Source organism: Anopheles nili, chromosome X (genome assembly GCF_943737925.1).
Source record: "Anopheles nili chromosome X, idAnoNiliSN_F5_01, whole genome shotgun sequence".
NCBI classification, from domain to species: domain Eukaryota; kingdom Metazoa; phylum Arthropoda; class Insecta; order Diptera; family Culicidae; genus Anopheles; species Anopheles nili.
Genome location: NC_071293.1, coordinates 5,399,597 through 5,414,891, shown reverse-complemented (window position 1 = coordinate 5,414,891; position 15,295 = coordinate 5,399,597). Strand labels below are relative to the sequence as shown.

The 15,295-nt window shown below is 48.9% G+C and overlaps 1 protein-coding gene across 1 annotated transcript; it reads right to left on the bottom strand.

The window, feature by feature from the left end:
* Positions 1 to 1,461: 1,461 nt before the first annotated feature.
* Positions 1,462 to 1,809, bottom strand: LOC128729111 (small lysine-rich protein 1). The gene has a single exon (XM_053822761.1). The coding sequence runs from the start codon at positions 1,807 to 1,809 to the stop codon at positions 1,462 to 1,464; it is 348 nt and encodes a 115-aa protein (XP_053678736.1).
* Positions 1,810 to 15,295: the final 13,486 nt, after the last annotated feature.

Sequence of the window (15,295 nt, the reverse complement as noted above, 5' to 3'; positions counted from 1 at the left end):
CTCGAATAGGGGGGACGCACCGGTTGTGAGCTTGTTAAAAGACATCGGTTTGGAAGCCGTCCCTTCGGGTAGCTCGGTAGCAGGTAGAATAAGAGCAACAAGTTGACAGTTGGTGTGTCTCCAATCTCTCCCACGCTCGTCCCAGTGAGCTCCCTAGACCTCCATGAGATTGGAAGACGCATCCGATACCTCAAAATGGCTCACATTTGCAGATCATCCCGCGAAAGAGGTCTAATAGTGCACGAAAACGAGATGGAAGTGCCGCTGGTGGGAACTCCCGAAGTTAGCGGACGGTGCTCAGGTCTCAGAAAACCGATCGGATCGTGAAATGCGCACGGTATCTTTCGTAGCCACAGTTCCAGTCTCTCGCCACATCTCGGATTCCATTCGGTTACCACCTACTGCTTTCCGTTTTGGGGTTTCGTTGCTTTTTTTCTTTTACCCATTTTATTTTACTAATCATCAATTTGCATGCTGCGCAACGAGGTGGATGTGTGGTGCTGCTCTCTCGAGAAGCCGAACTCAAGGCACACTGGGGTTATAGCTGCCCTGCCGAGGTCCTAAAGTATGCGAGTCAAACGGGGTAACCGGGTAAGGTTAACGGTTAGCTCGACCATCCACGATTGAAGTCGGGAGGTTCTGTTGTTGGCTCGCGCTTAAATGCCCATTTCGACTGATTGCGGTGGCGTTCCGAAGAGCCGTAACACCTTCCCGTACGTTCGTGAGAGACACGAAAGCAAAGCCATCTAAATGAAGACAGCGGGCTGATCGTGGGACGTACTGTTTGTTTTTTGTTTTTTGAAAACCTTTATCGACTCCGGCGCGCTGAGTCAGTCAATCAAACTCCGAGCTAAAGCCGCGCGACTCCGGTCCTTCTGCCTGCCAGGGCGTGACTACCGGTCGTAGGCACTCGAGCGTGAAGGAGTGGAAGCAGTTCGCGTCGTCCTAAAGGTAGGCTCCCAAAATGGCACCGAACAAGGCATCCAGCTGATGAGCGTCTTGGTCACATTCCCCGAATTTCTCGTCGGTGGACTGCTCCAGGAACGCTCCAGGGATTTGATTGATACGGGTTTGCGCCACGGGCGGCACTTTTCGGGTTTTGTTTGTGAGGTTGCAGAAGCTGATTGATGACACCGGACTGCGGTGGGATTTGGTGGTGTCTCGTGGGTTTTGGAGCTGATTGCACGACACTTTCCCGGTGGAGAAAGGCTCCAGATGGACGAGGTGGAGCTGTACCTGAAAGGTATTAGAAGGTATTAGACTTTGTTGAGCTTCCAGCGAGGTTTCCAAGCTGAGTATGGAGTATTTACAGGCAGTTGCTTAGTAACGTCAACTTCATTACACAAAATCGATTGACATGTTTGTAACCTGAAACGTAAATATGTTCAATTTTGCAGGCACGACTCCAAAAGGTACTCGACACCGGTTCCTATTCAGAGATGAACTGACTCAACTGACGTACTACTTCTTGCCCTTTTTCTTCTTCTTCTGCCCCTCAGGCCAGGCAAATCCACGAGACTTCAACACATCCTGGATGTTGTGACAGATGTAGTACGCATTCTCCATCGCCGCCTCGTTGAAGATGTCACCTTGGAACTTGGACGATTTGCCACCCTTTCCCTTACCCTTCTTGCCCTTGCCCTTCTTCGGTTTCGCCTCTCCATCCTCCTCATCGCCCTCTTCCGCCTCCGGCTTATCCTTCGCCGGAGTGCCAGCTCCCCCACCACCGGCACCAGCAGCTCCACCACCCGCACTACCGCCACCGGCCGCGTCCTTCGCTCCCTTCTTCTTCTTGCCCTTTCCACCCATCACCACGGTACGAGGGTGTTGCCGCCTCGACCGTTACCTGCCAACTGCGCGGTAACGTTCACACCAAAAACCAGCGTTCGACATCGACCACATCGATCAAACAGAGGGTTTTGTGGGGCAAACTCGCTGCCAGGATACGCGCGTCTGGTAGCAGCACGCCACCGGCGCCCTCTGGCGGAGGTTCGGCGAAAGCTCGCACTCTGTTGTTCGTTTAGAATGCCGTCTCAGCTTCACCGGGGTTTCGTTGCATAATCACAGCGATGGGAACGCGACCACGTTCACGTGTAAAGGGGAAGACCCATTCATCATGGGTCGTGAATTTTGCTCCAGACTCTGGAAGACACCGAAATTCCCCGCTCTCCCCATGAACAGGGCGCTCTCTTGCCACGCAGAGGCATAAATATTCATGTGCGAAACCAGCGAGCTAGGCGGATCCCGGGGCCGGACCGATCTTATCGCGACCCCTTCAGGCTCCGATGTGGGCAATAAATATCGAAATTAAATTTCGCTCCTCCCGCGGAGCTCACCGGCGATCGTCACGCGCGCCATCCTTTTGCAGGATCCCTTCAGGGGGAGATCCGAAGCAAAAAGAAAAATGTATATGAAAGGATCGAGCAGTGCGAGCTCGTAACTCTTCCCACCGCGTGGCCGGTGGTCCTCGGCGGTTTCCGGGAACTTCGCGGGAAAACCCCCTGGGTTGGAAAATTGCCCACCAAAAAAAAAAAAAGCCCCCCCTCGCACCGAGGATCAAATGCGCTTTTCAGCGCCTCCACTCATTACCGTGGGTCTCAGGAACTGGCGAAGCAATGCGCGATCCTGGGCGCCGATAAATCATGCAAACCGGTGTAACACCGGCCCGTGGAAGGACCCGCGGAAAGGGCCGTGGTTTTTCGCGAGCAATCACGCCATCTGCGCCATCGGGCCGAGCTGCCGTGTTTGAAGATTTATGAGCACATTGCCACCTGAAGTTGGCCACGTCGAACGGAGGGGGGAGCAAAAAAAAAAAAGAAACAAAAAGCCAAGCCCACAAACGTGCAAACTCCTGCCCTGTGGTGTTGATCGGGACCTTCGGTCCCGTGTAAGAGGTCGTATCGTAATTAATCGCTGCCCTTCGTATGTGGCGGATTGACCTGAATCTGCGCACCATACAGGACCTCCGGTAAGTGCGCAATCCTTGCGTCAGCGAGCGTCTGAATCGCTTTCGAGATGTACGGACGCTCTTCTGCTGAGCACTGAGCACTTCCAGGATCCAGGATTGGTGCATCAGGTGGAAGGTGTTGAAAGGTGTACACTGTCTTCTTCACTCGTACTCTCACCCTCTCTCTCTCTCTCTCTCTCTCTCTCTCTCTCTGTTTCCACGGCAATCCCAGGATGACCCCGGGAATGGTCGTGGAAGGCAACTTTGCAAAACCCTCCTCTAACAAGGCTCCGTCACGTCGCCGAGGAACCTGGGGCCAGGCAGGCATCGCCACCTGCCAACGCCTCCCAGGTTTCGCCGGGCCCTCCGGGGTGGAAAAAAGGGGGTTTTTTGCGCGTTTCAACGCGCGTCCAACGTGGGTGCCACATGCTCCGGACGCACACTATAATTAGGGCTTCATTAAAGGGGTGGTCCTATCAATTTTTCCATTTTCGTGCGGACCCCAGACGTGCGGGTCCGGATTCGGACAGGTAGGCCGGACCGGGCCCGTTCGCGCGAGCCCTCAACCTCGTCCGAGGCGGGCTCAGCCGACCTGAGCTGAGGGCCCTCACGGTTTCTGCCCCGCGGATGCGTCTGGCTTTTCTCACTCTCTGTTTGCTCACGCCCGGTGATGGCTGGAATGGGCTTGCCATTAATACTTTATTGTTTCTATTACTGTTACTGTAACTGTGCTATTATTGTTTCCCTTTTCCCTTTTTTTTTGCGCAGCCCCCTTTGCAGCCCGCGCCCTTTGCCTTTGCCTCCGGGCGTCTTGGTTGCGGACGGACCTCTGGCGATGTTTGGTTTTTGGAACGGTTTGTGTACTTAAGGCGGCGATTGGCCTGGCTGGAAGCTCCCGGTAACGGTGATGGAAGTGATGCTGCTGGGTTCGATGGGAACAGAGCGAAATGCACATTTTTGGTCGTAGTGTTTGGTTGTCACGGGAATTGGAAAGCAGTGGCTGGTTTTGGAAGTCCACGGAGTAAGCAAAGCAACAAGAGATCACCTTCCTTTCGCGTCTAAATCTCTTGGTTTGTGGAGATCCTTGAAGGTTTAGCAGAATCTTTGAACGATCTTTGACAATCTCTGGTTCAGATCTTTGTAGAAAATTCATATAAGAAATTGAAAGGATTTGTTGTAGGTTTCTTTGAATCCTCACATGTTTTTTGGGTACACTTCTTTTAGATATAAACTGTGAAACTAAACTACTTTCTGCAAAGAAGATCAAAAAGCTTGTCAAAGCTTACCCAATGTGCTAACGTAATTTAAGCTGTTCATCATCGTTTGTGTTGCTACCATTGTTTAATAAATTTCCTCCCAAAACAGGCCAATATAGCGGGCAGCTCGTACCTGCAAGCTGACGGTGTTGGGCATTAAATATCCGACGTGTCGCAGCCTCAAACCAGCCCGAGCTGGGCTCTACATTATCGCTGCCTTCTTTCCGTCCGTACCGGCTGATTTATCATCAATGAACATTCATCGTCACCGGGCACCGCTCGAGGACCACCGGGGCGTCACATCAGGATGCACGTCAAAAATATGCAAACAACCGAGACGTGTATATGGTCGGTGTAGGAAAGGAAAAAAAAAAGAAAGAAAAGCGAATGCGCGCGACTGCGAATGAATTATTATCGCCCAAAAAAACAAAAAAAAATGGTGAAGCTCGGACGTTGCGAGTGCTCCATTATCCTGGCGCTAGGTGGAAAGGCAAGGGCATTATTTTGGGGACAATGCAGAAAAAAGCTGATTATATTTTAGTTATTATAATGTTTCGCTACACCCCGTTATCTCCAGCCGCGCCATATCCCCAGTCTCCTTTCGTCCACGTGCCTAGATGTGAGCGGGCAGAACCCAGGTAGGCTGCAGGACTCGTGGTTTGGTAATCAATTTTCATGCTAGAAATAAATTGACAATTAACATACTAATTAGGGACAGGCTGCTCGTTCTCATATAAATTTCCTGCTACAACACCACACGGTCCTGCGGATTCTTCGGGGCAGCCCAGCGAGCGGGTTAGGTGTATCGTTAATATTGATTTATGGGCCTGGTCCGCCCTCAGAAAGTCCCACCGTTTGGTTATCTTCGTTTCTGTTTCATTTGGTCGCTTGTGTGGTGCTCTGTTTGTCTTCTTTTTTCTTCCTCTTTTCTGGTTTGTTTTTCAACCCTTTTTCTCGCTTTCTCTGCCTCCCTTCGCTTGCCACTGCGCTCCGGGGCTGTAGGGGAGTGATTTTTATTGTTATTTACCTTTTTCGCGGGGCGCTCGGTGGTAGGGCCGCGAAAATAGCGCCCCCAGGGCGTATACGATTTGCACCACGTTCCGCTGCTTCCGAATCGCTAGCGTTCGAGCCGTTTTGGAGGGAGGACACCGTTTGTTTTGGGGAGTGAAGAAAAAAGAAACAAAAAACCCATGGCATGCTGCCGTTGGGCCAGGACACATTTGCATGTCCTTGCGGGACGATGGCAGCTTGTGAAACACGACATCAAACGACACCATCGAGATGAAAGGTTCCTCCATCGATCCGCGCTGCAACGCGATCAAATGAAGTTTGTAAGTTTATCACCTCCATAACGGGTTCGTACTGGTGGCATAAAAACACCAAACAAACAAGCATTTAAACACTTGCGGAAAAGCACCAGTTTTGGAGTGCATCACGAGGCTGTTTCAGTGCACATTGCACATTTCGTTGCAAAGCGAGCCCGAAAACCTCGCTATCCACGTGAAACCGTGTCACCTGCAGCTGTCAATTGCTAATTTACGATCACCTTTCTCCCGCTGTCACATGGCCAGTTTGATAGCTTATCGCTCGTTTTGACAGTTGCTGCGCATTGCGATCACTTTGCTCACAAACACGCCATTTTGAGTGCGATCATTGCGAAACGGCGCCGTAAATAATTTTTCATTACCGTAAACTTCGCATTCGCCGGTGCAATCAACGTTTTGCTACGGAGCGACGATCAATGCCAATGTAAACAAGCAACATATTCGCATTTAGTTGCCATTTGCGTTGAGACCGGAACCGGTATGCCTTCTAATATGGCCGCCATTGCAAGAGACACGTGCTAGGCGGGGTGCGCATGAAAATGCATGAAAATACGGCGAATATGATGCTAGGAGATGTCTCAGGAGCCACGACCCGCCTTTTGGGGGCATTGAAAACGAACGTTTATTTCAATCGCCAGGTTAAGCAAAAACACTCGACATCCAAACCGAAATGGAACGCTCGCAATGACCACAACCGAAGCAAAGCAATAGGCATTGGAATTGGTGCCATCATCAAGACCTGATTGCAAACTGGTCCGGATCGTGCGGTGAGCTCGGCGAGTTTGGTTAATTAACGCGGACCACAAACTGTGCGTGGATGCATTTTTATTATACCCACCTTCGGCAGTTGCCGTTTGCCTGCCAAAACCATCCTACGCTCGCTCGTCACTTTCTTTTGGGATCACGCTGACGCCGGCAAAACCCCCGGGTGGCATGGTTGCCCTTTCTTTCGGTGGTTGCGGGATCTCTTATCAACCCGCGCCGGATCTCAACAAATCCGGCGGGAATTCCTTCTGGCGCACGCATGCCCGCGCGTCCTGTGACAGCTTGCTACAGGACCTCGCAAGCCAGTGATCTTATCGCCCGAACTCTCTGCCCGGGATCTGCTGGCGTGGTGACCGCACGGGCAGATGTCTGGTAGCCGTTCGGTCGTTCCGTTTTGGTGGGTTTCGCTTTTTTTTTTTTGCTTGTTCCAACCAACATGCCTGGTGTCTTCGTCTCCCGTGTTCTTCACCATGTTCAAATGGTTGTGTATTTTTTTAATGTCCCGGCTCTTGTCGCTTTTATTTGTTTATGGCTTCCTCGCGAGGGTCCTGCGATCGCAACGTGGGTCTCATTCGCGATACGAGCCTATCGAGCGCCGTGTAGCATCGAAACAAATCAATCCCCTGCCTTTCGACTCCACATTCAGCAGCAGTTCACCTTCGTGCTTCTCAAACATCGATGCAAGGTGATGAGGCCGATGTTAATTATTTGCGTGTCAACCGGCTTCACTGGCTGGAGTTGGGAGATAAGACAAAAAAAAGCCCCATATAGCTGCACTGCTCGCGAACACCGTGGGGATCGATGCGAGCGATATACATGTATATTTTGTAAATTTAATGTCACCAAAGGTTTGATAGTGGCCATCAGCAAATGGCAGTAATTCGCGAAAGGTTGTCAGGGTTCGCGATTCCACCCGGTTGAGACACGCTAATTAAAGTACACCGCGTTTATGCTCGTCGATCGAGAGAGCGACAGATACAAGGGAAGATGCATAAAAATGCACAACTAGCTTTAATTAATCAGAGAAAGCCGCCTGGAATGTGGCAAGTCAGTGTGAGCTCTCCATTTCACGCTCTCGAGCACATTTAACGCAAAAGTTGTTGACTTCACAGGCCTGCTGTACCTCGTAAGAATTACCAATCCGAACACTCAGCTGCACTTACTAAAGTGCCCTGTTTACGCCCTTTTCGAGTGCTTCTTAAACGCGACACGTTCACTTCACTCCTCGCCGGTGGCCCTTTAACCTTTCGCAGTAATTATTTCTCCCTTCCAGCTTCGCAGGACGCCGGCACGATGGCTGCAAATCCACTTCATGACTCTCAATTAACCCTTCCAGCCTTTGACGACAGTAATTCTTGCACCGATTCGGAAGCGAAAAGCAAAACAGGGCGCCGGTAAGTGTTCCGATCGGGTGGAAGATTTATGGCCACCACCGGTGCCATCCGTGTCCACCCATTAACCCTTTGGAAAATGAGAGCAAAGCGGTTCCGTGGACGCTTTTCCGGGCGAGCCTTTTCCCCGCTAGCCTTGTAGAGGGGCAGATTGTGCGCCTACCACAGCGCAGGGCACCGCGTCAAGTGGAAATGTAATTTTCATGTGACTTTTAACGGTCCGTTTGAATCGTCCTCACGGTGATTCGTCCTCTTCCAGAACGGGTGGTCACGTGCTGCGTGTTTGCAACGCCAAACGCCGCTTTGCCATATTTTACATTGCGAGTGTTCATGCTTTTTTTTTCATCTTCATTCATTACTCTATAATGTTCATTATCCTGGCGTCCGTACACACACACACCAACTCCGGGCGGTCGTGTGCAGCGAACGGAAACGTCATTTGTTACCGCCGGAGCCGACGGATCAGGTGGATTTTTGGGGATTGTGCGGCGGATTACCGGGGCCTTGGTTCGATATAAATGAGACATCAAAAAAGCGAACCAACAAGGCGCTCCTGGTAGGGCACGGGCAACGAGCACGAGTAATACAATTTTCCGCGCCACCGAAGCGTAACATTGTGCACCACGCTCGAGGTGCCGGATTTAGGGAAATGATTCCAACCAGCGGCCACATCGCAGAGCCCTGCAACGTGAGGAGGGTTTTGCGCGTAGACGCACGCAAGGAGACACACGGGAAGACACCGGGCTTGAATGCTCGCAACAGTTTACTGCCTGAAGCACCCTCTCAAGAGGGCTAGTTGGTGGGATTTTCCAGCCAAAAAAGAAAACCCTAAACCCGAGCGGGAACGAAACAATCGATTTATCTTCTGGCGAAATGCCCGACCTAGCTAATCCCGAATCCCACGCCACACACGTGGCCTTCCGCGTCGCTTGCTCGTCGTGTTCTTTTTTACCCTCCTCCCCCTCCCCTCCCCACCCCACCTTTACGGGAAAACGCAACACCCTCCGCGAGCGGGGGCCCGGCTTTGGGTAAGTCATTGAAATTAATTTTTAAAATACGTTTCCTGATTTCCCGCAGGACTCATAAAGGAGCGTTGTTTGCGGATGTTGCGTCCGGAGCAGTTTCTTTGAAGGGATGGTGTCCACACACACACATACGTCGGTGACATCGGGCGCAGGCTGAAGTGTCCCTATTCTGGTGCAAAGGAAGCAGCTTCCGGTGTGATTACCGCCGCGTGGTTCGGAAATCCGGGCCCGTTACACGATTCGGAAGTCCATAAAATGGTTAACGAAAATGTGCGCCCACCAAGTGGGACATCTTTTTCCACTTAACGCCAGCCTGCAACATGCCCGCCCTGCAGGCGAGCCTCGTTGAAGGAAACGGAAGAAAGGAGGGCGCAAAAAAAAAGACCCAAAAGAAAGAAAGAAAGAAAGAAAAACGGATAGCAGCTAAAGGGTAATCGGAGGGACTAGGAGACGGCATGAAACCATTGGAAGGACCCCGAGGAGAAAAGGGCCCTGCAACCGCGACGACAGGGTCCCATTAGGCTAATGTGACCCAGGGAACGCGCAATCGAAGGGTCTCGCTTGAGATGTCACTCGCGAAGGGCCGGGAATGTGTCCCCGGGTTACGGTGATGGATGGGAACCAGCCCCGAGTGTCGACGGGCTGTGACGGAGGGTTTTTCGGGGTTCCTTCCAACCTCCAATGCGTAAGTGAGTACGATCGAGAGTTTATCCACTGCGTTCGATGGGTTTTAATGAATTCTCGGTATGTTTACACGCACGCGCCCTTTGAGGGTTGGGTGATCGTGGTGTAAAGTGTCGGTAAGTGGCTATAAGTGTAACGATCGTGGTGTAGCGGAGGATAAGGAACGTCGGTAGGGCATTCCCTCAGGGAGCTTGAGCCACTTGGTTTTAGTAGCTGCAAGGAATGCACCGCTGCGCCGTCAGTAACTCTGGGGAACGCTGTAAAACAAGGTCGAAATATGGCGTTTGTTGTGGAAGGATAGGAATGTCTACTGATTCAATAATTTTAAGCCTACTTTACTGGGAAGGAGACAAAATTCCCGGCCATCGATGTCACATGGTCTGTGGGCTTGGAAATTGATATCAGTAATGAATTCTGGGTTTACTTAAAGAGGAACTTCTATGACGTTGCTAAAATTCCCCACCTAATGAGCAGATTGGATAAGAACTCATCGATCTGACCCATTTCTGTTACCCCCATGATTACCCGTTACTTTAGAAAGCGTGACTGACACTAACTTAACGCTCTCGCCCAACATTGTCACATTTCTCTACCAACGTTTCGAGAAAAATTGCACTTCACCAACCGAGCGGTCCGTTCAAAGATGCGACCGGTTGACCTGGCCGTTCACTCTTTTTTTATTGCCTTTAAAGCTGTAAACCGAGCGGGTTGCCATAAAAAAGTATCATTAGCCAGCGTTTATGGAGTATTTGTACAGGATTAATGAGGTGCAAAATGCACCTGGGCCGGGCGATCGGGCCGGGGATCGTAAAGCGGGAATTTATGGGCCTGTGAGGATATTTTAATGAGCCTCATGAAGTTAGCGATCCGTCGATAGAACCGGCCAGTGGTGACGTTTAATATCGCGCCCATAATATGATGTAAATATTTTTAACTGCCGATCGTAGAGGATGTGGATTGCTTCCGGTGCGCTCTCGAGGTGGTGTAAGGTTTGCAAGATAGATCCAGAAAGGTTAGTTTAATGCTACTGGAACCCGACCAGTTAAGGAGCTAATCACCGTTTGCTGGCGTACCTGTTGGCTGTTATTGCACAAAAAACGGATCATTAAACCGTTCGTTGGACACGTTCTTTGGAGGGCAACCGGTTATAAAGCCCTTAAGATGATAGGTGTTCACTGAGAGTGAAGGCCATTCGGAAAGAGCTCGACCCAATTCTAGTGCGAGCTGAGATGCCAAAAGCTGCGTCCAACTTCTGGGAAGACTTTCACCGAACCGTCCATCCATGTCGGCACCTCTTAATGCTTGTACGCGCCAAATTAAGCGATAAAGAATCGCACAAGCAAGCGATCTTCACCTTCGCCTGGGCGGACCGATTACACCCAGAATTGCACGTTTTTCGTCTCCTTCCTTTTTTTTTCTTCTGCAAAAAAAAGCGAACCCACACGAAAAGCCCACCTCGCGGACTGTTGACCTGACGTGCCGAGTGTGACGCCGGTTAGATAGCGCGAACATCGGTGCAGGGATGCATGCCGATCGCGACCGCAGGCGTACGGGGGGAGCAGAAAAAAAACCGCCCAACCGATAATGCTAATGTAAATGAATACTTAACGCTATCTCTATGGGCCCATAAAATACGCATTAAATTGGCAATAAATTAGCCAATACCACGGTGCGACATACCCCGATCAGAATCTCGACCAGCGACCTGGAGCAGGTGAATGGATGTGGAGAAGAAGCGGTGAAGTGCGATATCCCAAAAGCAGTTTTTGTGGGGCAGTTGTTGCGTTTTCAAGCTGAGATTTGGCGCGTGACCTCTCGGGAGGGGTTTTTGAAAATGGATGGAGAGCAGTTGATTTTTGAAGATCCGAGATAATGGGCTAGATTACCATGTTAAGCAGTAATGCTTGATTTAGTTTGCTGCAAACTGCCTGACAAATTTCTGGCCTTCCATCAAGGTGTGTTGAAGACGGTGTTGTCCTCCATTTTTTCCCGCGTTCTCAAGTTGTTTAGGCTATTAATTTACGGACAACCTCTAAGGTTACCGAGACGTACTCTAAGCAAAAGCTAAGGACAGTAACTCGCCAATTGAATCGAGATGCTACCCAGAACGGGACGTCCTCAACTTCCTACCATCCAGCAGAATTCAACGCAGAAGCAACACAAGGGAACAAGGGAATAAACGTAGAAAGTGAAGAACACGCGGTACACGAGCGCACATTCCTTAAAGAGGCCATAAAAAAAAAGATAAACCAGCAAACAATTACGAGGACGAGCTCGGATGCGGCAAGCTATCGAAAGGCTAGATCGATCGAAAGATAACGAATGAGTGATGAGCAGCATGGAGAGCTCAGCAATCCGCACCTGACATGATCCCGGAGCTCGGCTGACGACATTTACCAACACCAACGCACAGGTACAAGGGGAAAAAAGGACGAACCGTTTGGTAGCTCGATACGGTTGCTCAACCTCTAGGAATCAGCTGTCACCAAATGCCATGTTCACGAGAGAGTCCTGGCGAGAACATCTTTGAGGATTAGGTGTGGTCTTGGGTGTTGTGAGTATTTGGGTCGGCATGTCAGTACGCAAGCGCTGTATCGCCATTTTGTGGTCTCGAAACCCCCCATTCGAACATCTGGACATATCTGAGCATGTGTGGTTAAAAGGTTGACAAATTCTAGCAGGATTTAACCATAGAGAATAGAATTATATAACCTAATTTTACAGTTTTTTTCTCTACTTCAAGCTAACACTTCACACCTGAGAAAACAACCCCTTTGTGCGTGTTTCGTTGTGTTGAATTGCGAAACTCCAAACACACAAACTCCTGTCAGTCCCGGAAGACTTGGGAAGAGCGCGAACGTACAGCCAAAGTTCGCTGGCCTGATTAATATCCGGCTCGTTCCGCAACCGTGTTGCGGCCGCTTTCAGTCAGACTCACAACAGAGTGGTAGAGACCCTCTTAAAACCTGCTGATAATGGGATACATTTTATCGGTCAAATAAATGCACCCGAGTCTGGCAGCAAAAAAACATTCAAAATGCATTTGAATGCCGGTGCTATCCGTCCGTTGCTCTGCATTCGCTTCACACGCAGCTCTCTTGCAGCTCCATTTTCGCCAGCCTTGCAACATGCAGATGCATAAGCTCGTGTATTCGTTTTATTGGCTGTGTGTGAGTTCGTCAGGTATTTTTTTTCTCCTTTTTGAGTACTACTTTAGTGCCGCTAAACCCTCTGCTGCACCAGCTAATCTATCATTGGTGTGGTGGCTTTTCCTGTCCTTTTTTTCTCGCTCTTTCTCTCTCTCTCTCTCTCGCATTCTCTTCACCTTCCTGTTTTTCCCCCCTACCCATCTTCGGCGGCTTGCAGGTTTATCTCAGTTCCGCGGTTTGCTTCTGCGTGTGTTCCGAAAAGTACGCACGCGGAGAGGCTGCATTTAATCGCATTAATTATTTTAAATGGCATAAATTTTACAGCCCCCAACCTGGTCGGCGGCCTCACAAGCGGCCCAGCGACAGCGAAAAGCTATTACGGAACGACCGATTGCGGGCGGGATTTTGGGGCCGATTTTGCATCGTTATTTACGGCACCGTTGCAGGCTGCCTCCCCGGGAAAACCATCGGCTGTTGGTGCCGGGAAAATGGGGCTTCTGGCTTTGGGCTTTTCGATTGATTGTTCCGGTGCGATGCTAACGCGAGATTTATTCGAGTGATGAGGCGACATTTTTTCGTTCAAATCACTCGGAAGCGTTAGCATCATGTTGATGAACTTACTGCTTATTTATTTACTGCTACAAGCATTCACCTGAATCGTTGGACAGTATAAAGGCTAATTTAAATTGAGCTTTTCGCTAATAAACATGCTACGTTTTGATGTTCTTCCATGTGTACAAAATATCATTACGAATTGTTTACTACTTTTTACCTAAGAAACCTATTTTCGGCTTAAATTGGCCAGATTTGAATCTCTCAGACCTGAACCGAACATTAGTTGTACTTCATGCAACAACAAAAGAAAACAAAGCTTTGCAGCAGAAAGCTTTTGCATTAGCTTTTGCTGTATCCCATAAGAGTGTAGAAATGAAAATGTATCAAATTCATTAATTATTATCAAAAATAGTCGGAATCAGGATAAAAAAGGTTATTTTTCATACAAAAGAGCTACAGATTTACTACTAATTTTAACAGATTTCGTTTAGAATAAAGCATTCAATTTAAAAATTTATTATGATAATGTCATTCAATATGTGTTATTTAAATAATTTTCCCATGTAATAACTTTATTTTCCTTTCCTTCTAGAGATCGCATTGGCTCTCATTGTTAAGAAAAGGCCTCCGCTTGACTATTGTCATGCTTTAGTTGAAATAAGAATATCAAAGGTAATAAATGTATTACAAAGAATGGTTGAAACATCGTTAAACTGAAGCTTTTAGGGGGAATAGCTAAAAATCTACAGCAAAACGACACTGCCAGATTACAAACTATAAAGGTTTAGTGAAAAAGCTACTACAAAAAAGACATTTTTTTAACATTCCTCAATTGGTTGGCTCTCTTTTCCTTCGACACTGCGCATTCGCAAACTAGAAGCTATCATTTGAGTCGTCACTTCGAGCCGGTGTCCAATTAATCTTGCCATCCAAGACCGTGCGAGCAACGAAACCGACCAATAAAGGCGTCCTCTAGAGAAGGTGACCCTGCCTGAACTCCTGGTACGGAATCCGACCTAAACCGACAAGCGGCTCGTCGATTAATCATGACTTCTTCCAGGCTCACAAAACGCTCCGACTCCGGGGCCCACGTCTGTTTCTATTTGTTGTTTTAACTTTTTAGCTGCCATTTCCCAAAAGGGCCACCGATCCGTTGGCTACGCCTGCTGCTGCCTCTCAACTCCGCTGTCGACGCTGTTCCGTGATAAATTTGATCGTTTACCGAGCGCAAACGCGGCAACGCCTTCCTTCGCTTCTGCAGGTTTCCCGCACTGGAAATGAGCTTATCGAGTTGGGGATCTGGGTGTGGATCCTCGCTAATTAGGTGGACCGCTTGCGGTGATATAATTGCTGGGGGTAGCTGCAGGTTTTGCTGGCCCGGCAGGCATTCCGCTTGCTGGTCCGGCGATCGATCGTTAGTTTAATAAAGCCATTCTCACGAATTAATAAAATATGTGAAGATACTTGTCGGCATTCGAGCATTAGAGCCGCAATCGTGCAGCAATCGATCAAGGCACTGCGATTAGCATACTCGAGAGACCCGCGAGAACCTGGGAATAAGCCACTTTAAGCTCGAGGTAAAGGATGTCTGATAAAGGTGTTTTTTAACAAACAAAGTTCCATTATACAACACAACTTTATCAAAACTATAAACAAAAAATGCCATTTAAGATGGTCGGCAGCAATAAAAATTCTTTATCACAGCAGCCGGGATAGAATTTGCGATGTATCTGTGTGAATTTTGGGCTACAAGAGATGTTAGAGACAGGATATGCATTGAGGGGAGTGTACTCTGGTCCACTAATGCCCGTTTATTTGACTCAATCAGGTAGATACTATTCAGAGAAAGCCAATAGTGATACTTTTTGGAGCAACTTACATCATTTCAGCTGTTCGATCATAGTTACCCATAAATACAGAAGCGTTGTTAAGGTGGTTGCTATGACAACCATCAAATCGTCCAGGGGAATGGTTTATAAAGCATAACGTGCACCAGCTTTGGTTACTGGGATAGATCCTTATAGCTCTAAATTTTATACTAAATCCCTCATTGTCATCATACCGACCTAATCTACTTGTCGCTAAAAACGTCTCTCCGCACGTTCAACAATCAGAATAAGAGAGCTTGTAGTTGGAAAAGAAAACAAGTATATTTTATTCGGTTCATCAAATAAATGAATTCAACAATTCTAACGCGT

Excerpts from the sequence above, each read along its gene's own strand:
- LOC128729111 (XM_053822761.1), bottom strand. The coding sequence starts at position 1,809 with ATGGGTGGAAAGGGCAAGAAGAAGAAGGGAGCGAAGGACGCGGCCGGT.